Source organism: Apteryx rowi, unplaced genomic scaffold (assembly GCF_003343035.1).
Source record: "Apteryx rowi isolate R43461 unplaced genomic scaffold, aptRow1 scaffold_14, whole genome shotgun sequence".
Lineage (NCBI taxonomy): Eukaryota > Metazoa > Chordata > Aves > Apterygiformes > Apterygidae > Apteryx > Apteryx rowi.
The window spans coordinates 947491-973115 of NW_020447641.1; the positions used below are offsets into that span (position 1 = coordinate 947491).

The 25625-nt window shown below is 38.0% G+C and overlaps 1 protein-coding gene across 4 annotated transcripts in view; it reads left to right on the plus strand.

Annotated features, from left to right (window-relative positions):
• The window catches only part of DPYD (dihydropyrimidine dehydrogenase), a 375517-nt gene that overhangs the window by 296122 nt on the left and 53770 nt on the right, over positions 1-25625 (plus strand). For 3 of the 4 annotated variants that reach the window (XM_026057686.1, XM_026057684.1, XM_026057685.1), the window contains one exon: positions 9796-9938. In XM_026057686.1, the coding sequence (XP_025913471.1) occupies positions 9796-9938 (143 nt within the window). Of the gene's footprint in view, positions 1-9795; positions 9939-25625 lie in introns of those variants that run through there. The other variant, XM_026057687.1, reaches the window with a different exon arrangement.

Here is a 25625-nt window from a genome sequence, read left to right on the forward strand (position 1 = left end):
CACTATTCTAAACATGCTAATGCGAAGCTCCCTATAACTTTAATTGCCCTTCAGAGACCTCCTGAAGTTGGAAAGCTTCTGCTCCAAAGATCCTTCAGGTTCTGTATTAAGGTAAATCAGCCAAGTTTTGGGTGCTGGAGAAACCTCACAGAAAACTATTTCAGCAGGATAGGGTGGGAACCCAGCTGTTCTTTCCTAGCTTACAGTTTGATCCTCAGTTTATAATTGGACCTGTAAAAATCAAATCCCTTTTGGCCTTCAGTATGAACAGCCCCAGTTTTTGTTCTTGTTCACATGAATTCTTGTCTGCACAGATCATTTGTGTCCAGCTCCAAAATTGCAAAATGAAATTGTCAGAAGCCCCCATACTTTGCTTCCTTTCAAATCCCTACCCTGGCAGCAGCAGCTTGTTTTCCAAATATCTCAGCAGACTCCGATATGGCCCTTTTTTCTTTCCAAATGATGATATAGCCCACCAGCTTACAGACACATACAGATTCCCATGTACAGTCAAGGTAGCTAGTTTCCATTTATTGCTGGGAGAAAAAAAGTGTCAAATAACTTCCTACTCATCCTATGGCAAGCAGATGAGTAGGGTTGTATGCTTCAACTACCTTAGGTATAGCTATCAGTTCTCCTACTCTTGGTTGTGTGAGTCTTGAGAAATGGAAAGTGTTGAAATAAATGACTATGATACACACAGTGTTGAAATAAACATTTATTTTAACACATTGTATGTGATGAGCCATTTATTTTAACACTTTTCACTTGAAGTGTTGAAATAACAGGTTTTATCAGGGGACGTGTCATCCACTGTTTTATGTATATGTGAATATGGAAATATATCTATCTACTGAGTGTGTGTGTATATGTACTCAGATTATATAGGTATATAATATGTAATAATAGTATAGTAGACATGTGTGTACATACACACTATTGCACAGGTACATACAGTGTTTTCAGCTGGAATGGATTGATTTGTTTCATAATATGTTTGTGTTCATATTTTCCTATATGTTTCTTTTTATATTTTATATATCTTTCTATAAATATATAGGTACATAAAATTTTATAATACTGGATAGCAGCAACTGGATGAAATGGACAAATTGTAGAGGTAGACAAAATAAAATAGATAAGCCTCAAAATGGACTAAGTCTGATAATGAGTTGCATAAAGAGGAAAAGAAATACTTTATTTAAGCTTTCTAGATGACTAGGACTTGTTTCTTTAGTTTGCTGTACTTTTATAAGTTCTGCTTCCCTTTCTGTAATGAACTTCCTACAAATGGCTATTCAACAGTATGGTTCAGGTTTTGCTAATAATAAAAATGTAATATTTTTATTTTTAAATATACTATAGGAGTCTCAAGGCCCTGGTCAGTAGTCATTCCCCACTCTTCCAGCATGTACCTGGACATACTGAATTGACTTTGTATGTTTAGAATTATGTATGCATTAAAGTACATGCATAGAAACATAAACTCACCCCCCCACTCCCTTTTTTCTGGCACCAGGGTCATGTCGGCCGTGGCAGTTGTTGTTCTGAAGGGGGTTAAAGCCAGTTCGGGCAAAGGCAGCACTGCCTCTGAGGGTGACAAATCTGTAAGCTTTGGGTAAATAGCCACAAACACTTCTACTAGACTTTGAGTTAAACATATCTGCCTCTGCACTGAAATAAATGGGCAGTGAGACCTACCATGTGTTGAAGTGAAACAATCACATTTTGGGGGGATGGACTGCCCAGCAGAGCTTGCCAGGAGCTCATTTGTCCCACTGTGATGTCTGCAACTGTCTTGCCCGGTAGCTGTGGACAGTATTTCTCAGATGGTCTGTCCCTTAGCTATTATGCAGTTATAATTCATGTGTTTTTTTCCCTTGTGTTATGCTGGGAGTATACCTCAGTCAGTAGCACTACTTTTACTATTTTATTATTACTATTACATTATTAATATTTATTTTATTTTATTAGCACTACTACTCTCTCAGTGACAGGAAAGTTTTGTCCTAGTTCAATGGAAGAATTCTGTGCAAGAGGTGCCTCACCTCCTTCAAAAATGCAGTATGCTCAGCTCAACTGTCAGCAACAGCATCAAACCAAATAACTCCTCTAAGTCATGAAGACGAGCTATAGTGAGGCAATCAGAAAAAAAAAAAGTATATATATGTGTGTGTGTGTATATATATATATATATATTTAGGCAATTAAAGAACATCTAAAGCACCTTGTGACAGATCTTCTAGCCTGAAGTCAAACCAAAGCGGGAAACATGAATGAAACTGAATAGTGATCATCTGATAAATTGCAATAGAAAATGTTTTGCTAGGTTTCATGCAGATCACCAAAAGTATTGATTTTTAGTGGATCTGTAGTTTTCAATAAAAGAATGTCTTTTGTTAGAAAACGTTTAACCAGCTCTCCCAGCAAATGCAAAACAATTTATATCTGTCCTCTCGATTYTTCCTACTGGAGTATGAAATGAGTGAAAATTCCCCTAGGTCTTCCTGGATAAATAATATTTACAGATAAGAAAAAAATATTTTTTTCTCTCTCTTTCTCTGATTCTAATATTTTTAAATAAGAGGAGTCTCCTATGACTGCTAAACATTTATTGAAGAAGAACTCTGGTGATTTTATGAACTTTCAACTGAAAGAACATAAATAATCATCAGTAGAAATCCAGGAAGGGTAAGTATAAAACCTAGAAAGGACACTGTTTTTTTGTCTGTGCTTATGAATCTTCTACCATTTCTTCTATTTGGGTGGAAGTTTTGTTTGAAGGATACATGAAGCAAAATAATTACTCCTTTTTTGCAGACACATATTGGACTCAAAGCTATGGGTATTTCATAGAGAATCAAATGAAGAGTTAGCTTTGGAAATAAAAAAGAAAGAAGGAAATAATTATTAGAGAAAATATTAGGCCACTACCAGTTTATCAGGCCATAAATATCCAAGATAGTCATGATATAATTATAAAAATGGGTAGAATGCAGTCAGTCAATATATCAAGAGCCAGAGATGGCAGAGTGAGATAGAAATTGTTTCAAATCTGCAGAATCATTAACTTTATTCTAAAGTCTTGGGTAAAATCCTAACTTCACTGTAGTCAGCTGAACCTTTGGTGTGGATTGTGCGATGCTGGCACATCACCCTTAGGAACTGTCAGTAAACTGGAACAGCAGGCAGCCAGGGCTGGGAAGAATTGGCGAATGGTTGTAGAGGTATCCCATTAACTGAATGTTCCCTTCCGTGCTCTGTTTGGTGAATAAATACAGAATTAAAAGTTTTGGATGGGGATACCCAGAGCCTTAGTAAATAGTATGTAATTTATTAGTGAATTTGGCAAGTGGCTGTTAATGTATAAGTAGTGATGGACTGAACAGATTGTGAAACAGATAGGAAGCAGTGAAAGGTCTCTTTGCCAGATCCTGAGCTGACTCAGAAACACTGAGCTGCGCGCCATAAAGTAGGGGCAAGGTCCATCCTGAACTTGCTGTTCTGGCACATCCTGTATTTATTAGGGCACTGAATATTATATGTCCCATTTGGGACTTTGTAGCAGCTGTGTGAAGCCTTTCTCTCTAAACATGTCTGTTCATTGGATCTTTTCTGCATATAAATGCATTCACTGGCCATTTTGAAGGATGTGCCTGCTACACTGTTTCATTAAACTGCTGTGTTATCGGGTAATTGTTTAAACATAATGCCATAGCACTATCAAAAGGAAAGGTGAACTAATGGCATTTGCAAATGTCAGGGATTATCTTAACACTTTTATTATAGTTTATAAAAAGTAGGTTCAGGGCATTCCATGGCAATTATTTCCACAGAAATTGGTTATTTAAATAAATTGCTAATTATCTGGATATGACAGTATTGAAAACCCTGCTAATGAGTTATTTGATAAGTGTAGCTTATGATGGCCACCTACAGGTGGGAGAGAGAAAGAACATATAGAACAATTGCAATCAAAAGGAATGCCATGCAAATGAATAACGTATAATTTCCCTGAACTATTTACAAATACAGATTATATATATAAAATACTTTGATCACTGGCACTAGGCAGCACACGCATTATGCAGGAAATGTCTTGACTCAGAATTACAATTTCTGTGTTTGCTTCTTTTCCTAATCTCCAAACTTTCTTATCTAGTTACTCTCTGCAATATTGAATTGATCATCTACAGTGCCTGAACTTTCCCAGATCAATTCCCATGCTTAATGTTTTTCCTCCCAAGTCTGATATTTGCTGTCATTGGTTTCTTTTGTCATTAGTTTTATTAATTTTAACAGTTGGGGAGATAACAATATCAACTGTCTTCTGACAATGTATTTACAGAGACAGGGAGGGAAATGTTGCTTAGATTATTTTTTTCCTTTTTTTAGCAGCAGGGGCATAAAAGTATTTATTAATCACAATAATGTCTATGTTTAATATCAGTTTATTTTTCTTTGTAATATGTAGGCTCTGTGTAGAAATCTGACATTAATTTATAAAGAAGAACTGGAGTTTAATATAATGCATATGAAAAATAAATTTTACTTTACATTGCACAAAATAGTGAGAATTATGACCCAGTTTCAATTTTATGCCACCTACTAAGCATAAATACAAAAATTTGCATTTATATTAACCTTAGGTATGAGAGTTTGCTTTTCTTGTAAATTCGTTTCTTTCATTGATACGGAGTTTGATAAAGACCGTTCAGACAGTTGCAAGGTTCAGGCTCTGTACTGGCAACTAAAATGACTTAACTGGGTTTCATTCATTGTTTTTAATGCACCTGGATCATCTTTTCCTAAAGACCCACTTAGAGCTACTGTAGGTATGTGTTAAAGATTCTTTAAACTGCGACACTGGTACAAAGTATTGCAAGCGAGAATGTAGCCCAGAATTCAAGATTACTGAGAATAAGTGATTTTTTTTCCCCATTGGTGGGTCGTTGTGATCAAGATGATCTGAACTGTTTCTGCTCAGAACTTGCAATTCTACCAGATTGCTGGAAGCTTAACATCAGGCATTCTCCTTGATGAAGGCATTAAATCTGGCCTCAAGCTTCAATTTAGTCAACATTTTTGGCACTCGGCAGGACTGAGTCCTTCAGGGACTCCAAGGGCTTATGAAGTCTTAAGAAAATATATGTCTTCTGGCACTGGTAAAGGGTTTTCTAATTCCAAAGGAAAAATAAGCAACCAAACCAATGCGTAAGTAAAACACCTATCATCAGTTATCAGTCCACTGCCATCAGACTACCAGTACAGCTCTGTCTACCTGCACAGGCCAGGGAGAGGCAATCGATTGATGTACAGTCTGCTTCTCCTTCATGATGGATTTTTATTGTTGCATTTCTTCAATGGCCATCCCTATTAGGCATGAATAATCTGACTTCTTAAAAAAAAAAAACAAAAAAAACACAAAACTGTTTTATGGCAAGGAAGAAGATCAGACTTTTTCATCATAAAATTATTTTATTGTTTAAGTCTTTAGGTGATAGCAGGTATTTGTTTTGTAATGAGAGACTTGAAAAGTAGTTTTCAACATACAGTAGCATGTTATCTCTACCACATATTCTTCTGTCTGTCTTTCATTTTCAAATCTTATTGCCCTGCTTGAGACCTGGATAAATGGTCTTTGTTTATTAAATCTCATTATTTTACAGTGAGGTAAATGATAACCACATCTAGTGTCTGGTAGCAGCTGTAATGCTACTATCAAGAGAGTACCATATCAGCAGTTTCCCCAACTATTGGTGCTAAACTAGTGGAATTACAGGTCCCAACATGTTGAAGTATATCGTGGATGCTTATTTTTCAGCTCTCTTTCAAATGTTTGCTAGATTTGGACCTCAGCTTCTTAAGTATCATTGGATTTATCAGACAACGTTCTGCAAATTCCCACTACTACTTACAGCTATTTCAAAATTTGGCATTAAATCTCCTTTATTTCATCCTTTTTAAAACTCCTTCTCCACCAATCTCTGTAATGGAATTTATTACCTTTCTGTGATGCTGTTGTGAAAATTCTCTAGGTTGAAAAATTCTCAACTCTAGGTCGAATTCACTGTCCATTTGCTTTTTTTAGAGCTTGGCTTCACTGTATTTTTTTTATTCTTTCTTTTTTGCTTTAATCTGCAAGGTTGTTTCACCATTTCACCAGGCAGTAGGATCTTCTATCACAAGTAAATCACGTTGTATTCCAGACCAGCATCTTCTGTTACCAAAGGGGAGGCTTCTAAATAGCTGATCAAGAAATGCTTAGAAGAATGGTTGCACATTCTGATGTGTTCTTTCCATATTCTTTAGACGACCTCAAATGCTAAAGAAAAAGTGCTGGGAAGACCAGTGACACCTCAGTCAACCCTTTGATGGTCATTAGAGCCATTTATTTACTCTCATCAGAAGCACTCTTGAAATGTTTTAAATTCATTTAGTTGAATTATTGATTAATGGAATGCTTTTGCAGTTGTATCAAGTTATCCCTAATTTACTAATCACCAAATGTAATAACTCATATTATGGCTATCAAGTGCAGCTAGTACTAAAAAGCACCTCTGTTCCATAATATATTCAAAGACACATTGCCATCTCTGCTAGGCTTCCTCAAATCATATGCTTGATTTCTTTAGGCTGAATGAAGGCCTTTCTGATTATCTATTGTGCTGGAACCTTAAATAAACTGTCATTTGTTCCTTTTCCTCCACTGACCATTATGCAAAGAGGCATTCACGTAAGTGAAAAGGTGTCTAATTTAATCGTGCTGAAAAAAGAAACAGTWATATTCTGGAAATATTTTCTTGTGGAACTCATTGCTACAAGATATCAGGTCAAGAGCCTATAAGGCTTAGAAACTGATTGAATGCAAACTCTCAGAATTACATTAGGGTTAAAAGAACATAAACCTTTATGCCTCAAGTTAGATAGTAGTTTTTAACTCATGCAGATTGGGGAGAAATTTCCCTTTGGGCACATAATCTCAGAGCTGTGAACTTGTGTACTCTTTCAACCTTCTGAAAAATAACCACCACATCACAGTGAGATTCTGGAGTAGCTGACTTAGTGACTAAAAACAGTATAGCAAATCTTACGCTCACCTGAAGCCTCAATTTCAAACACTACATTGTTAAAGAATTTCATGAACTGATGTTTTTCATTCAGATTATTTTCAATAGTTTTGGTTGAGTAATTTATGTCTGGTTGTGTATGGCCTCCAAAAGACTTTATAAATAAATTCATGAGAGTAAACAGTATGGTTCCATTTTTTTTGTCTGAAGTCTTTATCTAAGACTGGACCATCAGTTCTGTCATAACACTTACTCTTTGGACACTAGTAGTCATCCTCATTCAGAGATTCATTCTGTTCCTCTCAAACTCATTACTATTGACCTAGCTCAAATGATGGCAAATATTCATTAGTGTCCAGTGGAAAGTTGCTCTTCAGCTCCAGCTCATTTTTCTGATCTATTTTGCTGTGATCTTGTCTTCTTTAAGGCAGTTTTTTATGAGATTTCTTACTGTCATCAATTAGCCTCTAGTTTCCCCCCAAACACACTGTTAGTGCATGTTGGGTTAGGCTGCCCCTTTTTGCAAATGAAAGTTTATATGCAGAAAACAACATATCCCTGTGTAGTCTCCCTTAAATTAGCGAAAAGTATCTGTAAAGCTTGTGAGCAGCCCTGATCACTAATGTGGGCATTCAAGAACATCCAATAGATCTTGATGTCAGGGTGAAAAGACCCTTCTTGACCAGATGCAGAGTTCAGTTATTGAAGAAGGAGGAAGTGTTGCCCTGAGTAGATAATGAGATGATGTCTATCCTGAAGCAACAGAAGATACCATAGCCCAAGAACAGAATTTTGTGCTGAATCTAGGGCAGGGGCCAATAAAGACTGCTTAGCTTAGCTTTTGGATGTGTGTCTGTATAATGTTGATGAGCCAGGATTGTCTGTGAATTCCAGTGCTACTTGTGTCAGGGCTATGTTGAAGGGGCAGTGATATGTTGCCAAAGGCAACATGAGCTGAAGAAAAAATATTTTTAATGGTTAAGACAACCCAAATATCAATTTTGTGTAATGGAAAAACGCACTGATGAACAATCTCCTTTATAAAGTGAAAACGCAGCTTTCCTATTTAAAACAAATGATGACAGGTTTTATGACCTGAAGTTGTTGTGGGGGATCGTTCTGCTCATTCTTCATGTCAACCAGGTTGGGGAGGTCTTAGTTAATGCATGCGCAAGATAGAGGATATTTCTAGACATCAGAGTCCTGAGCCAACAGAAGGCCCTTCATAGGGACCAATAAAAGTCTGCTTAAGAGGAAGTCAGCCGATGTGGATGGTGGAGAGAGGGAAGATACTGGGCTCAGTCAGCCAGGGCTGTTTGGAAATAGCAACTTATCTTTTGCTAAAGATGCTCCTCTTAGATTAAAATTCTAGCCAGCAAACTGCAGCACTTCTCTCAGAAAGAATAGCTAAACGACAGCAACACAGATCATTTGGCTTGAAGGAGTTTTTATCTGAAGGAAATGAGGATGACAGGCATCTAAGCAGAGGGGTTGTGATGCAGCAGCTACTGTTTGCTCACTGGTTCTTTTCCTGTGCTTCCTAATCATGGTTTCTTCTTCCACTTGCTTTGTCCATTACATTGGTTTTACTTCTTTCTTTTCCTCATGGTCATTTGCTCTCAGAGAAGGTTAAAGCTTTAAAGGTTAAAAGAGTACTCACGGAAACTGTTCAGAAGTATTTCATATCRTGATATTTCCCCAAGTTACCTAACACAGTATAAAAAAAGTACTAGCATTTCCTAGTGTAGGTTGACAGCCAGCCAGTTCCTCTGGGAGTGACGTATCCCTCCCGTAGAGTACCATGTTGTTTTCCAATCGTAACATAAAATTATCCTGAAAGTTCTCTAAATAAAGTAGAGTTTTTAACAATACAGAAATTGCCTAGAGAAATCCCAACTAGCCTAAAAAATAAATAGCTGAATGTGTCAGCTGCAGACATCATGTATCAGGTAGTATGTGCTGCACCTGTATGTATATTTTAAATACTTGCATACTATCAATAGGCTGTAGCCAAAGCAGGTGCATTGTGGACATAGTGTGTTGAGATTTTAATGGTAGTTCCTATAAATGTACCAGGGAGTTGTCTGTTTCAACTTATATATACCATTTTGAAAATATAAACTCAAGTCTTGCAGGTACATTTGTAAATGAATATGTTTTGCTCTTTGGAATTTCTGACTATCATGCTAATGAATAGTCAAAGGTGACTTACTGTCAGCATTACCAGAATCTGTGAACATATCCAAAGGGGAAACATATCAAATAATATATGAAATGTCAATGCAGGTGAAATAGTGCTTTTAAACAATTTTTTAGTCAGACATAAATAAGTTGGATATTCCCTATTACTTGGGCAACACATGTTTCAAAAAGCAACCTGATTCTTTATGTAGAAACATAGATCTCTGTCTATGGTGTATGGTATGGGACAGTATTGCTTTCTGTTTCAGACGTTGCTAGTCTTTGTTCTGAGCATCTGCTAAAATGTTCAAGCCAACTTTGCAACATTTATCCAAATGTTTCTGCAATTTTATTACRCCCAAATTCATAGTACTTTACAAGTATTGATACCACTTGAAACCCAGCGGGTGTCAGTTTATAAATTAGTATCATCTCTGCCTATCAGAATTAGACATTAGTTCCTCATGTTCCTTCCATGAGGGATGTGCAAATTACATCAGAGGATGTTCTGACATTCCTAACAAAATGTTCTGGTTTTCTGTAGGAAATGCCATTCGGCCCATAGCCCTCCGTGCAGTGTCTGCTATAGCCCGTGCTCTTCCAGGGTTTCCCATCTTAGCAACTGGAGGAATTGATTCTGCTGAAAGTGGGCTCCAGTTTCTGCACAGTGGCGCTTCTGTTTTACAGGTACCCTTTTTTTTTTAAACGTGAAAATTAAAATGACTGTAATTAAAAATCATAATATATCTTAAAGATTTCCTTTCAAACAGTAGCATGGTGGATTTATTACACCATTAAATAGAATTTTCATATTTTTAGCTCCATACTTCTTGCTAAGAGACATTCACTTCAGATGGAGTAGTAGGAGTTGCCAAAAGATGACTTTGGGTGTCACAATACCAATCTGGGAAAAGACTAGCCATAAGTATGTTAACACTTTTTCCTCTAATCTATAGGATTTAAACTTTAAATATTTATTCCTCGTCATACAAACAAGTTTAACACCGAGTTAAGTTTGAGATTCCCAGTCTCTTCCTTTATTCTCAGTTTTTGTTTTCTGCAAAGATGCTGTCAAGGGGAGGGAATTCCAAAGAGCACTGCTTTGGCCCCGCTGGGAATCAATATAAAGTAACTCTTCTTCATCCAGGCATCTTGTGTCCCTTAAGTGTGTTTGCTGTAACAGAAGATACTGAGCTATAGATACAGTGTTGGCATTGCAGCCCATTCCTTTGGAGTGAGGTGTTAGATAGTACGCAATAGTTGACACTGTTTACCTTGTGAGATGGGTTGCTTTGAGGCTCTCTCTGGTCAGACTGCAATGGTTAGTTAGCCCCTGTCATGGAAGGGAGCTTTGGTGGTCTGTTATTATGGGCATCAGCAAACTGGCTGAAAGTCAGCCCCTTTCCTGTTCCAACTGAGATGTCAGAGCATCACTGTGTGCAACATATATGTTGGGCTGGTTGATAAGGAGCAGGTGGTAGTTGCATTATATTGTTCCGTTATATATTGCTACATTCTGGCAGATATTAGTCCCCTTTATGTGGAGTTCCCAGCATAGACAACAGCAGCTGTGGATCTGGTGAATATCGGCTTTGTGTCACTCCACAGTGATGCAACTGGGGTGATTTAATTCCCACAATTCACTGTGACATTAAAAATTAGATTCAGTGTGACCATCCTTACTGCACAGCTATGGTGACTGCTGAGACTAGTTACTTGTTTGCTCTGTTGCAAAAAATAAAATCTAGGCCAACCTGATGTTTTGGTTTGGTTTATTTTTTTATGCACATGGAAGTTAGCATCTGTGAGAATGGAAGTAGAAAGCTACTGCCTCTTTGTGGACTTACTGTGTCCGTTAGCTTTATTAATACTGTTTCCTATTTTTTTAGTTTATATTAGAATGCTTCAAACTCTTCTTTCCCATGAATAGACAAAAGATATACCTTTCTTGCGTAATGGTCTGAAAGTTTCTTCCATGTAAATACTCAGTAATGGTGCAAATTACAGAACAGCATTTGTCTACAAAAATTCAGGATTGGCAAGGGAACGTTTTTAGAGCTGTACATGCATTTCATTTCTTGCTGCTAACAGAACTGCAGTTTCGATTGCTTCATCAGTAACAATGTTATGTGACCTCAGCTACACAGAGTGGAATGATTCCCTGTTCTACACCTACTACATCTGGTTCTGGATGGCTAAAAGTGAAGATTTGAATGTCATTTATGCACTTGTCATTTTTATATACTGTGTACATGTTTATATTTTATTATTTCTTTTCTTTTGCTTTGGTTTGCCCCAAAGAAAATGGAAAATTCTGAAACATAATTTAATGCAACCATCCCAATCAGTGCTCAAGAAAGAATTTTGAATTTATGAAACATTTTTAAGTTTTATTTTCTTTATGCTAGTAATTAAGTTCTCTGGAACTGGCTTCCAGAAGTAACTTGGATCTATACTGGTCTTGACTTGCATCTATACTGGTCTTTTGCCCTTTAGAGAGCCATGTAAGACTTAACTCTTTCCAAAAGAATTTTCTCAGAGATGGTGAGAAATTTCTGTCCTGCACCTCAGGCTTTTCACCAGTTTAACTTAAATCAGCTCTAGAACTGATTTAAACCTCTTCTGTTTCAAACCTATCCTCAGTTTGAGTGGCTTATTTCTGTTTCACTAAAATAGGGAAGTCATTTATACTAATCTGAGATAAGTGGATTCTAAAACTGGTGTGCAGGCAAGGATCTGAACTAGTTTAATTACGTTTATTTAAAAATAAACCTTTAATAAAGTCAATGCAAGATTATGAATAAATAATTCCCTCATCTCAGGAAAGGCAAATGGAAGGGAGTGTAAACAGGTGATCTCTATGGACAGTCTTATAGGGAATATTCTTGACCAAGACTACTGCGAAACTTCTATTTGCTGGTCAGACTAGATATGTTGTGACAGCTAGAGCAAGGCAGCCTCTCATCTTCACAGGTTATCTTTGGAATCTAATCATAATTATGAGAATCGATGCTAACTATTTTCCTTTCTAACAAGGTCATGCAAACATCCAGCTGTTACACTTTTCCCTGAATCCCAATTTCTCTCTCACCTTTGTGAGAGAGGTCTCTCACCTTGTATCAATACCCCATTCATTTCTTCTTCAACAGTCAAAACCTCTGCAGTTTACTGTAACAGTTTTGGCAGTTCACTTATGCTATCTCAGTACCAAAATATATAGCAAGTTCAGAATTTGGAGATAACATTAAATAAAATGATTTGCTGAATGATTCAGTATAGGAGGATTCAGTATATTGCAAGTCCATGAGTTAAATAGGTGGAAGCTGGAACAGTATCAGGGGAATTTATATATGCTTCCCCTAGTCTTGTCTTAAGTATTTATTTTGGACACACTTGGAGATGGTGCTGAATGGACATTTGAATTGACCCAGTACTGCCAATCTTATGGTCTTGCATCATGTTTCCAAAACCGTGAAGATGCCTATGAGAGATTTATCCAGAGCCAGAAGGAATACAGCGAGGGTTTGGACAGGGCTGTAGCTCTGCTCCTCAGCTGTTCTGAATAAGCAATAGTCTACTCATCCGCTTGCAGCTGAAAACCTAGAAGTCATTACTGCCTCTGCTATCACCACTCTGTTATGCAGAATATTGCTTGGATGTTTTCTTTTTAGCAGTATTTTAATGGAGTAGGGAATGTCAGCTCATCCAGCATTTAAACAACTTCTGTCTGATAATGCTAAGCACAGATTGTATTGATCCATCTGTGAAGCGTAGTTAGAGAGCCTAGGAGAACAACACTTGTGTGGTCATTATACTTCCCTTTGTTTTTCCTAGACAAGAGTCCTGTGTTTTCTCTGCTGTGAGAGGATGATGTTGATGAGCTAAGAAAATCTGAAGGTTCTGTATGTGTTGATTTAATTGCAATGTGGCATATATCTTAGAGAAGGAGGTTTATGAATAATAAATGTACCGCCATTAAAAGCAGGATCAAGTTTTCCACTGCATCTATTTCACCACAATCACTTCTCCATTATTTTTTCCAATGGCTTTTATTTTTAAAATGTGGGGATTTATTTTCCATTGACAAAATCAACTTATGCAGAAATGCAAGTCTGGAGTCACATAATAAGCCATATTTTAATATATGCCATAACCAACTCAAGTGGTATTAAGCAGGTATATTAGGGAATGGTTTGTGCAAAGAATTTCAAATTTTGATGTGTTTAGTAACTGAGTGTGTTTTATCCCCTCCTTTAGAAGATGAAAGGCAATATTTTATCATCTTTACTGACAAAATGTTCACACAYAAAGAAGTTTTGCAGCAGATGTAGCTGGATCATTGTAGTCAGTAGTATCTGAGATTAAAATTTACGGCAGTTGAACAGAGTATTCTTCCTCTTTCTGTACTTCTGAAGCAGTTGCAAAAAAAATTACTCTTTAAATTTCTCATTAAAAATGCTGGCACATTTCAATCATTCAATCATTCTTCAGCTGATTTCCTTTTTTGTAACACACCCAAATCCACCAATCCCTTTTCAGTGCAAGCATAAAATTAAAAAAATAACAACTTCATCTATGGAGAGCCCAGTCCTGCACTCCTTGCAAACCTGAAGCTCTAGAGATGTCTAGCTACATCTTTTTGAGGTACCGTTCATTACTGTAGGCTTCCAGTGAGGCTGAAGTATTTCTTTCTTAAAAGTGAGGTTTTTTAAAAGCCCCAATTTATCAAAATAAGATGTATATCAAATTTTTTGCATCTTTTGCATCATGTATGTGATTTACCATGTCACACTGATGGTTTGTTAAATTTTTGCAAGGCTTTGAAGCAGACATATATTTTTCAAAGTCATCTTGCTGTAGGAAATTAAAAATTGAGACAATTATAGAAAATTCCAGTGGAAAGAGAAAATGCATTATGGAAAAAGCAATAAAAGTGCAAAAATATTAAAGTAAAAATCACTTCACAGTAGCCTGAATGATTCAATTGTAGATCAATATTGTGTAGTTAATGCATTAGCAGTAGAGCATTAATTTGCAATTACCGCAGGTGATCTGATCCTCTGTGTTCTGCCCACTGACATAATGACCTTTTGTTGAAAGAGATTCTGCAGTCATTTCTAGCAGATGTAACCAAAAAAAGCTAGAACAAAGGGGTACTTTCTGAAGTATACATTTTTCATGGTAGAGTCTCTTAACTTTATATTCTGGCCTGGAATACTTTTGTTAATCTTTAATATTAGTCATTAATTCAAAAAGAATATGGGTTCTTTTCACAAGGATTTGTACTCTTACCAAATACGGAGGCCACACATATCTCTTGCTGTTCCAGCCTGGATGTCTGTAAGGCTCTCTACATAGTAACATTGTTAAAATCAACCCATAATACTACTTCTGCTGGCCCACCTCCCAGAGAACCAAACGGTAGCTTTGCCGTGAGCCCTGTCGCAGGCTCCCTGTGCCATTAAACAAGAGCAAGATGGAAGGATGGGGCAGAGCGGGTGCTGCGGCAGCGACACGGAGCAGCAGCAGCAGCACGGGCAGCATAACGCCGCCGTTGTCGCAGTACCAGCAGGCATATTCGCTGCGCTGGGAGGGACCGCACGTGTCCCTGCGCAGGCCCTGCACATCTGTCAGCACGGCAGCTGTCTTGGGCCTCTCGGTACCCTGCTCCACTGCATGGCAGTTGTGTCCTCCCTGGTCACAGTCCTCGGTTTCCCATCACTCTGGGGAAGGAGGAAGGCAGCGGGACCAACCCTACCCGTGCTGCCTTACATTAATAAGCACACTCAAATCAACGCTCTGTCTTTTCCTTCACCCACCTACTCTTCCCACTTGCACCCCTACTCTTCCCACTTGCACCCCTACTCTTCCCACTTGCACCAGATGTGATTTAGTACCTTGAAGTGCTTTTTCCTACAGGCGCTGATCTTCACGTCCTCATATTCAGCTCATATATGTGTGCTGCCCTCTTACCTCACTCTGATACCACTGCCTCTCTCAGGCAGGGCATGCAACAGGAAGGCATCCTGCCTTGGGGCCAGGCGCTACTGCGCTGCTGTCACTGCCCCATGCCTGTCCTCATCCCCCCTGCCAGACCTGTGTGGTACCGCAGGCGCTTGATGAAGAACAAAACCCATTCTGCAAGTATGCTTTCTCATGATAGAAAAGCAATAGGGACGCAATCTGGCTTCTGCAAGATACAATCTCCCTCCAACACAGAGCACAGTTGTTTTTATGAGACTACTTGTGCTTTTTGTAAGGTTTTCAAGGAGAATTGTTGTTGGTACCTCTTTGGAACCAGTGTCTCTGGGGATTCCGGACAGTTTGATTATTATTTTTTCTCCAGCAAGCTTTTTACTGAAGCATTTAACTGGGGGATTTTTATAACAGCAGGATGGCCCTTTGTGTGTGAATAAACAAGCTTTTCCATCACAAAATAGTGGGAACTTGAACTATGAGAGGGCATTGTTATTGTATTTGTGCAAATGTAAAACCCTGTGAGGAACCCTTCTATGCAGTATAAAATGCCCTGGGTACCAGAAAATAAAAGCAAAGTTCTGAAAATATAATCACTGAAATGCTAGGAAAAAGCACTACCATTTCATAAACATTATGTCACATCTTAATGTTTAGACATTACCATTTTCTCCACCCCAATCTCAACAACAACATGAAGTAAATGTGCACTGTAATTATTTACTATATTTTTCCCTATTTGAATTCTTTCCAATTTTCATTAAGGTCCCTGATGTAATTTCTCTATACTTTTTATGGCTACAGAGCTGCAAAATAGAGAGCTGGTTCTCACTGCACTTAATTAGTGTTCTTTTAAGCCCGTCTCAATGTCCGTTCAAGTCAGTGAAGACACAGATATTAAGTGAGGACTTAGATGAGGCCAAAAAAATTCTTATCCAGGAATTACTGCTTATGCTGTTTAATCGTATGCAGAGTGAAAAACTAAAACACATTGAAACCAAGGAGTGATGTGGTGGTAAAGCAGGCCCGGTGTTTTAGAATTCCAGGTTAAGTTTATACCAAAGACACTTGGAAGAATTTTACTTTGTTCTGTAATGAATAACAGTGATTTTGAATGCAGAGGAAGGGCTCGGTCTTTCCTTGGATCTAATTTCAGTTCGGTGCAAGGAGAATGATGTCAGGTAGCTGGACGCAAGTCTTAACCACGCGGTGGGATCGGTATAGCAGAACAAGGCTGGGCTTCTCCTGCCTCAGCTAACAAACAGCTTACCCTTCACTTGCCCCTGGACAGTCCTTTCACTGGAGAACTGGGTGAACAGAGGCTGTAGACTTTGCTTTATGTCAGCAGAAAGATTTCTTTTGGAGAGTTCTTCACTGGCCATTAAGCCAGGAACAGCATGAATTTTCTGACACAGGCTGTGGCTCAGAGGATGGAAGAACAAAACCTTCCTGTACAGGGCTGGTCATGATACAGAGAAGTTAAGATGTTGGAGCTAATTCTTCTTTCACCACTTAAATTGATGCAAATGAAGAATAGCTTGCTGGATGCGGTGGAAGGCCACCAAAATGATGCGAGTGAGATGAGATTCAAGGAATGGCTCTTTACATCTGCCAACAGTTTTAAGAAAAGAAAATACCATTTAAGGCAAAACCACTTTTTAGATACAAGTCATTTGATTCAGACAGACTGTAGTTTCAGATAGAAATAGTGCTTTCTAGCCTATTTTCCTGAAGAAACTTGAGCTTTGTGGCCATTTTCATTGCCATTTGTCAGAAGAATGAAGGTGTTTTGCTCTAATAAGTTCTGAGAAAACAAAAAAGCCAGGCAGAGGAGAGAACTTTCTTGCATTCCTTCAGTGTAACAAAGAACGCACTATGAGCTCACCTTTATTAGACCTCTGAGAATCCATATCGGAAAGCACCATTAGGAAAGTATCAGCCACAGGAAAGGCTTTAATTGGCAGTCACACCTTATTAGATGTCAGAGTACCCAACCACAAGGCACAGACCTGCTGGAAGTCGGGTATCGTTAGCTCCAGTGCTCACGGAGCTGCATGCTTAAAAAAGTCTTCAGTGAATGTGGCACTGAATGGAATGGCCCTTCTCTGCAAAGTTGAGACTTACAGTATATAGAGAAACAAAACAGAGATCAAAGACCTGTTTGAACATGTCAGAGTAAAATGAAAAGTAAAATGAATGTGAAAGAAAAGAGTTTGGACAGAAATATGTAAGAGAGTATTTCTAATAAACCGTCCATTATTTTCTGCTTTTTTCTTAGCTCAGTGCTAATTAGAGAAACTCAACCTGTTTCCAACACACTTCTTTCTTTGCTAGTAAAAAAAGTCATTAGAGGACTGCCACACCTGCTCTGTTACAGATACTTGAGATGGAAATGGCTAATTGCTGGTGAGAATTTTCTGTGAGAATTCCTTTCAGTGGAAATCTGAATTTGACAAACAAAAAATTTCTAGAAACATTTTTGTTTATCACTGGATAAAAATGCCAGATTATAACAGGTTTTTATTATTGATTTTTAATTTTATTATCTTGTCATTTGTAATGAAAAGTTACAGTATTCAAATCAGCACTTTTTTAAATTGCAGACTAAACTGAGCTAATGCCTTTTATTTTGTGCAGTTTTGCAGTAGTTTTACATTGTTATTTGGAACTGCTTAAGGGATTTATCTATTAGCTTTCCTTTCTTTCTGCTCATTTCACCAGCTAGTAAATGAAGTCTGCATAGATAGGATTGTTATTTCATAAATTCATAAGAATGAATTCAAGCTCATTCCATAACAATTGCTATTTGACATTCTTATAAGGGATTCTCATGCAAAGTAGGTTTAACTATCACTGAATGGTAAGAATTATTTAATAACAATTAGGTCTCAATTGAGCTTCAGATCAAATGCTGCCCTGTACCAGTCAATCCCAGTCTTTGCAGGCGACAACTTCTTTACCTGTATAGCTGTGCATACTGAGGCTACTTCTCTTTCCCCTTCTGCACAGGTCTCTAATACTTCTTTGACAGGTCTGGTGGCATAGGGAGTTTAAGGGTTGAGGAGATGTGAAGAATAATTGCTTTGGCAACACTCTCTTCCCTTCCACCTCCCAAGGGTCCACAGTACTGCCTCTCTTTCCAAAATCCAGTACTGCTGTTGCTATTTTTAATGTGGATTCGCACTACTAATTGGAACTTACTATCTTATGTGAACAAGTGGAGAGCTGTCCTCCCTGGACATAAAACCATCTGATGTGTATTCACATCAAAGGAGTTTAGTTTGTTTAATAGTTTAACAAAATAAAAGCAACATGGAGATGACTTTTCAAAAGAGGCTCAGTTAAGTGTTGAAGAAGTTGTGGACAAGTTGTTTTACTCAGCTCAGGTTGTGTTCAGACACAAGGATAGCTTGTCGTAGACAGTTTCCCCTCTGTACTAAAGTGTAGGTGACTGGAAATTGAAACTGAAAATGTACCCAACTCCTTGTTGGATATTGAAAATGTAAATAGAAGGAGGGATGAACACAGTGGAAAAATGCTGAGTTTCTTTCTGCATTACTGACACCTCCAATAATTACTCATGGGATTTTCTCTATTTTATTTTAAATTATAATTGTTTTAACTACTTAAGGACTTGTTTTCCTAAAAGGGAAAATGTAAAACATTCAGGATTGCAAAGCTCTGCCATCAGAGAAGTTTTCTTGGAAACACCATCAGTCCTACAAAGAAAATACACGTGTAAGAAATTTTCTATTTTGTATCATAGCAGCTCCATTGATCTTTCAGTCACAGGATGTAGATAGCAGTGAAAAGAAGAAAGGGAGAGAAAGAGATGGAAGATATTGTTTGCTCAGAAGGCCTGGTCCTGGGGCCCATCCAGACAGAGGCATATGCTTCTGTGCAGCTGAGCTTGGACCCTGTGCTGTGCTAATCGGAGTCTGACTAAATGGCCAGGTGACTGTTCTGCCAGTTTTCCCAGTGGTAGAAAAATCTTCTTTTCTGCACTGGAAGGAGGCGGCAATCTGGGAATATGAGCCCTGACACCTTTTGAAGTGCTTTTCCAGCTACAACATGAGCCCCCTGACACAGCTTGATCTGTCTGGTGAGAGGTCCTTTTATCCATACAATTTGAATGAAAGAAACAAACAGAAACCATTTTTCTGAAGCTTGCAGTACATTTAAAAACGGGTTTAACTTCCCTTAATATCTGACTTATGTCACTGTTTTCTTGCTGATATTTATTATTTGGACAGAGATAGGTAAAACAATCCCCAAGGAAATGTGGAAGTGGGTTTTTATCTCTTATAAGAAGGACTCAGAGGGTCAGAACTATTTTATTCGCATGAATCTCACTCTTCAATGGTCACAGCAGCTGCTGCACAAATTTGTACAGGCAAGCTGATAAAGGATGAAAGTAATTTTAGCTGAAATAAAATGTGAGAGTACTAAAGGGAAAGACTCACAAGGATGAGGGGTTAATCATTGCAGGACTGAACTGAGGTTTCAGAATGGAAAAATTGCTTTTCTGTTTGATTTTAAGAGGTTTGCAGCTTTCAAAATTCTGGTCACAGGAGGATGTCCCTCAGTGGACGGTACTCATTAGAGTTTGCTGGAAACTTTTTTGAGGAAACTGTTTTTCATTGACAAATTTCATTTCATCAAAACAGGTCTGGGTTCAAGTCCCTGCTGTGCCTGGTTCAGAGTGTTCTGGGGTGAAAAACTCTGAAGCTTTAAACTGGATCTGTTATGCATTAATGACCCTGCATATTACCAACAGATTTATTGTCCTGTGGTATTAGAGGCCACAGGAAAGCTGCACAGAGAGAAGTCAATGAGCAGGAGATAGTTATTCTGTCACAGGAAAGTTTAAGAATGAAAGAAGTTTTTCAAGTTAAACTGATAATCAAAAGTCTGAAAAAAGTGTGAAATTAACATATTTAAAGAAAAATATTATTTGGGTGAGTCAAAATTTTGTTTCAATCATTTTGAAACATATTTTAGTTTTGACCTTTTTGTTCCAATTGTCTTAGATAGCAAATCAGGCATTTTCAAGTTAAATGGAGCTGTTGCATTCCATGTTGTCAAACAGCACATATTGGCAATTTTGAAACGTTTTCCACACATTTTTCAGAACACTTTTTTTTTTCTTTTTTTCTAAAAAGTATATTTGCCTAGGACCACTCTTGGTTCTGAAAAATAGGCATTTTAAAAGATGGGAAAACTGAGTAACTCTAGTCAAGAGAGGATGGAGTTCCTGCTGTTTAATCATATATTTTGTTTCTTTGCAATTAAGGATATGATTCCTGTATGCATCCATGTGATTTTCAGTCAAAATCTTAAAAACACTATTAACTTCTGACTAAATACATTCTGTTACTATATGACTTTTAACATCAAGTCACCAGATCTGAGCATTGATACCAGCAGATAATTGCATCATATGCATCAATTGCAGATAAAAGCAACATTGATAAGCAGCTGATGCCTGCTTTAGACCTGTCTTTGGAGGACTTGGAGGGCGCGGATCATGAAAATGAGCCCAATAAATCTACATCTACATGGCACAGCTGCTGATGCTATACTAGCAGCTGCAGAACAGCTGAGAGATCTGAAGGATTTCATTTTCCACCAACAGTACTTGTAAGAGAAGTGAGACCTTTGGGTGTTAATAAATAAAATGAAATATGAAGTGATATTCAACATGTATTTAAGGATAGTTGGAGAGCCTGTACATGTGATTGGACTGTTTACACAGGAGGGGTGAGCTCATCTGCTTTCAAAGATATCTTTCATTTTATAGATCTATGGTACAATGATACAATTTGCTGTAGATGACTGATTATGAGGCTGTTTCCCACACTCCTCAATGCTCAAGGCATGTGAAATCATACTTGTTTTCTTAGGAAGGATGATCATGATCAGCACATTTATCGGTGTGTGTGCCCACCTACTGCATAAAGGTCCACTCTGTAGTTCCAAGAACTGAAAGAATGCTTTAGTGAGATAAGGAAACATAGCCATTCCTCTGGGGGTGCTTGACAGGAAAAAAACAATTACCCAGTGAGCCTTCTGAAAATGTGTGATTTCTTGTGCATTTCCCCTCTCAAAGACATGGGATACAATATTACATCATCCAGAGCCCCTTGATCAGCACTAGTTTCCCACTCCCAAACACCCAATTTAGATATTCAGATCAAAGATCCATTAACTGGAGGAGAAGAATTTAGGGAAGGAAGAATCCATCTGAGCAGGCTAGGAATGGATACATTGAATAACATTCCTATAGCATCCCTTACGGTGCTCTTATCCCTCTCGTGCCATCATGTTGAAAGTGGCTAAAGGATTCTAGACTTTTTTCTTCTCCTTCATTGTAGGCCAGTCAGAGTCTGTTGTCAAGGGTTGCTAGCAAGCAAAGCATGAACAAGGTCTGTCTCTCACTCCCTAAAAAATCCAATACTTCAGGATCTCTCTCCCAGCTGGGACAGCTGCCACCCTGGTGGTAGTGAGGCTTTCCATTGCAGCATGTGTCAGCAAGCTGCTGTGGCTTCAACACAAGCTGTGTCAGCCCTTCTTGCTGTCTGACTACTGCTTCCTCCTTTCTTTGCCTGTGCTCCCTGCCTTGATACTCTCTAAATGTCAGCTCGGCTCTGCTGAGCACCACATCAGTGTTATGTTGTCCCATTCCTGAGAAGATCAGAGCTTATCACACCAGCTTGTCTTTCATGGCTGGAGACCTCCTTTTCCTTTTACCTTGTTTTAAGCTGTGTTACTCAATGACATTAGCCTATACTTTTGATTAGCATGATACTTTACTTCATGCTTGTCCGATGAATTCTCTTGAGGCATAACAAGGTAACAAAAATGTTTAATTACTAACAGTTACGTGACATTTGGCCATCCAGTCATTTTTCTGTAGCTTTCTTAAGAGTGCATGCAAATGGTTGCCTACCCTGCAGAGCCTGGAGTTGTTAGCATCTTTGAATTTTTTTTCTCCATGTAGCCCCTCAGGTGTCACCAGTAAGCCTTCAGATCATTAGCACTTGAAGTCCAGGGCTCAGTAAAGGAGATTATGCCTTTTTTCTCACAATTTAGATATTTCATAGAAGCAATACTTGAGTCCTTCAAATTGCTTCCTGAAAGCCATAGTGGACTCTGGACAAACAGTAATTCATAAGTTCATGTATATTAGTTCAATTCTAAGGTTTTAAAAAAACCACCGTACAAATCACTCCTGCATCTTGATCCAGTATGTGAAGCCTTGTTAAGTAACATCCCATCTGCTAACCTATATCACCAGAGCCATTTAAGCAGCTAATGTGAATAAATCATATCATTCCATCTGTACTGTATCAATATTTGGGAAGCTTTTTCTTAGTTATGGATTTGTCCTTTAAAACAAAGAATATCAATTTTTTCCAGAGTGTGCACCACATTGTCTGATAATCCACTTCCCCTAACATTCTTAATCCTACAACCTTCCAGTGAAAGTAATAATTGCGGATAGAAAGGGATAATTTAGGCTCTGTATTTAATGCATTGATAAGTCAAAGCTCAGCAGGACATGAGTAGGAGGAACCATCGTTAAAAAGGCAGTCTTTCTATGAACATCAGTATCCTGAAAATTGCAATTACAGCAACCACTCTCAGAGATTTTAGTTGTGTGCATGCTCTCATACTGTAGCACTTCCACATTGTTATGGGTACTAAGTCAGCCAACCAATGTGTATTGCTTTTTATTTTGTAGATCTGGACACATCTAAACCACTGTAGGGGCTAGAAAGCATACATTTTCATGCCCGTGGGCAATGGCTATGCAGCATACAGATTGCACTGCCTGGAAAGTTCTCCCTGTAGTTGAGTCAAGTTTTTGCTAGTTGCTACTGAGAATAAATTTTAAAAGTTGTGTGTATGTCTCACCCAGATTAAAATCACACTTTTACCCACAACAATAAAATTAGTTTTCTTAAGGCTGTCAATTTATATGTATATGCACTTAAGTATGAGTAGGGCCCTTCATGAAGCACCTTGCATTCCTTTTGATTTCAGTCTTAGTCAATCTTAGTCAATAGACACAATCAAAAGAGCAATGACTTCAACTATACATTGAAAAACAGCCTAGAGTCATTCGTAAATGTTTCTCCAAGAGAAAGGTGAATTTATGTCTTTAATAGCTATCAGGAAGAATTTTGATAGAAGAAGAAAGCTTGTATGAAATGATGATAAATAAGGTTAAAATTGAATGCATACTACAATATAAAATCAAAACAGCTAAATAATTCTTTTGCTTACCATTTGGGCATATCAGTAAAATATTTCAAAGGAAGTCAACCAAATTAATGCAAAAGCAAAACCGTTAATCCATTGTAAAACCTCTCACAGGTATCTCAGAGGGATAATAGTTGTTTATGCCCTTGCTATAGTAAGAATATTAGGAAGTGTAGAAGTCAAAGGCTGATCTCCTAATAGGATGGCATTTTGAAAGCTATTTTATTTAGAGATCCTATGCAGTTTAGAACTAAAGCTGAAATAAGTCTCCGTCTTTGGGGGAAGCAAGATGGCATTCTGCTAAATACTAGAATTTTATCATTTGAAGGAAAAAAAAAGCAAAAAGAAAGCAGCCAGTGAGACCTAAGAATATAAAAGCGTTTGAAATCTCAGAAGGAGTTTAAATCAATGCAGTGCCACAGTTACAGCACAGATGAAAGAGCCTGCTGTCTCAATTGCCAGGAAACTACTTAGAAACTCTCACTTTGATTTTTTTTTTTTTTTTTTTTTGGTAGTCCATTACATTACCACTAAATGCAATATATGGGGACATCACTGCTTTGATGTTGTACAGCTACAATAAATGGAAACTAATATGGTAGAACAGTCAAGCTATTGCGTTTGTATATACAAATATATACACATCAATCTTCTTACTTCTAGACTGTGTATCTCTACCACCTATCTGCCTCCATACTGTTACTTCTGTTTTCATAAAATTGACAATTATTTTACACCCAAATTCTGAAGAGAGAAACACATATATTTTGGAGGGGAATAAAAAATAATTTTTTCTCCAAGCTATTGTCTCTTAAACTAACTACTATGAATTCATTGTTGGCACAGAGTTTCAATAGTGATTTGCGACAACTGAGAACAAGAGCACAACTGCTGCCAGACACTGCAGCATTCTCATTCTCGTAGATCTAAATACACCGAGAATACTTGAAAAGCAACATGTTACAAAACATAGCAGGCTAGATTCTTTGGCCTACTCCAGCCTTTAGCACARTACTAGCAGTATATATGTTATAGACAACTCTCTCTTGCTTGTTGAACGTAGTGCAGGGAAGAACCAGTAGGAATATGTCTAGATCTGCTTCACCTCTGCTGAAGTCCTTCCTGCTGAGGAAATAGGAAGAATGCAGGTGGGAGCTGGCGTGCATTTTTGGCACCATCTTCTCTACCATCACCTTTCCAGCTGGGATTTTACCATACAATCTTGAGTATCATGTGGAGAAGGTAAAAACTGATGGCCCAGGGGTGGGAGAGAGGGGGTAGAGTAGAGACTTGAAGGAGAATGCATGTTTTCTTCTTTCTAGCATTTCAGATATTGTTTACTCCTTTGCAAAATCCCGCAAATCTTCCAAAGGGAAGATGCAGGGACAACATTGAATTAAAACTGCTTAGTGAGTGATCTAGTTATTTGGAAATGCCTCAGACACCTCGTCCAGGATTGTGCATGAACAGCACAGGTCATCCATGCAAGATATGCCAGAGCTGGGGCAGGCATCACAGCCATTTGCGTAGAGAGGAAATCAAAACTATAATAACACAATGTGCCAGTATTTCCTCTGTTGCTCCTGGAAGCCTAGAGTATGGGCAAAACCCTGAAGTTCTTGCACAGACAGAGCTCTCCGTGACTAGTGCAGAAGATTTGTCTCAGTTCAGACTTCAGAAATTGGCATGATTGTTGTGTAATGATTCAGCTAAAAGCAAAGGCATTTACAGTATTTTATAACTGACATGGCGTTACATGTCACTCGTAACTTTTCTCTTCAAAATATGTAAATTAAAAAGTTTCAGATGGATGTGAATGATTAAAAACATTTACATAACCTGTAAAAATTCTTTTTATGCAATAATGTGCTGACAATTTACTCCAGTTCCTCAAGTGAGATTTGCAGTGGCTCTAGATCCTTTGACAAAGCTAGGCTGAGTATTTATGTTTATTTAGCAACAGAGCAGATAGGTCATTTCTTATGCAAGACAGCAGCAGAGACCTTTGAATAGTGCTTCTCCCATCATTGCATTTTGCAGAGTAGTTTTACTTAGAGCCTTAGCCTGGGATTCATTTCACGTCTCCATATGCCAGTGAGCTTATATGGTGTATGTTTGCCTTACCAGCAGCAA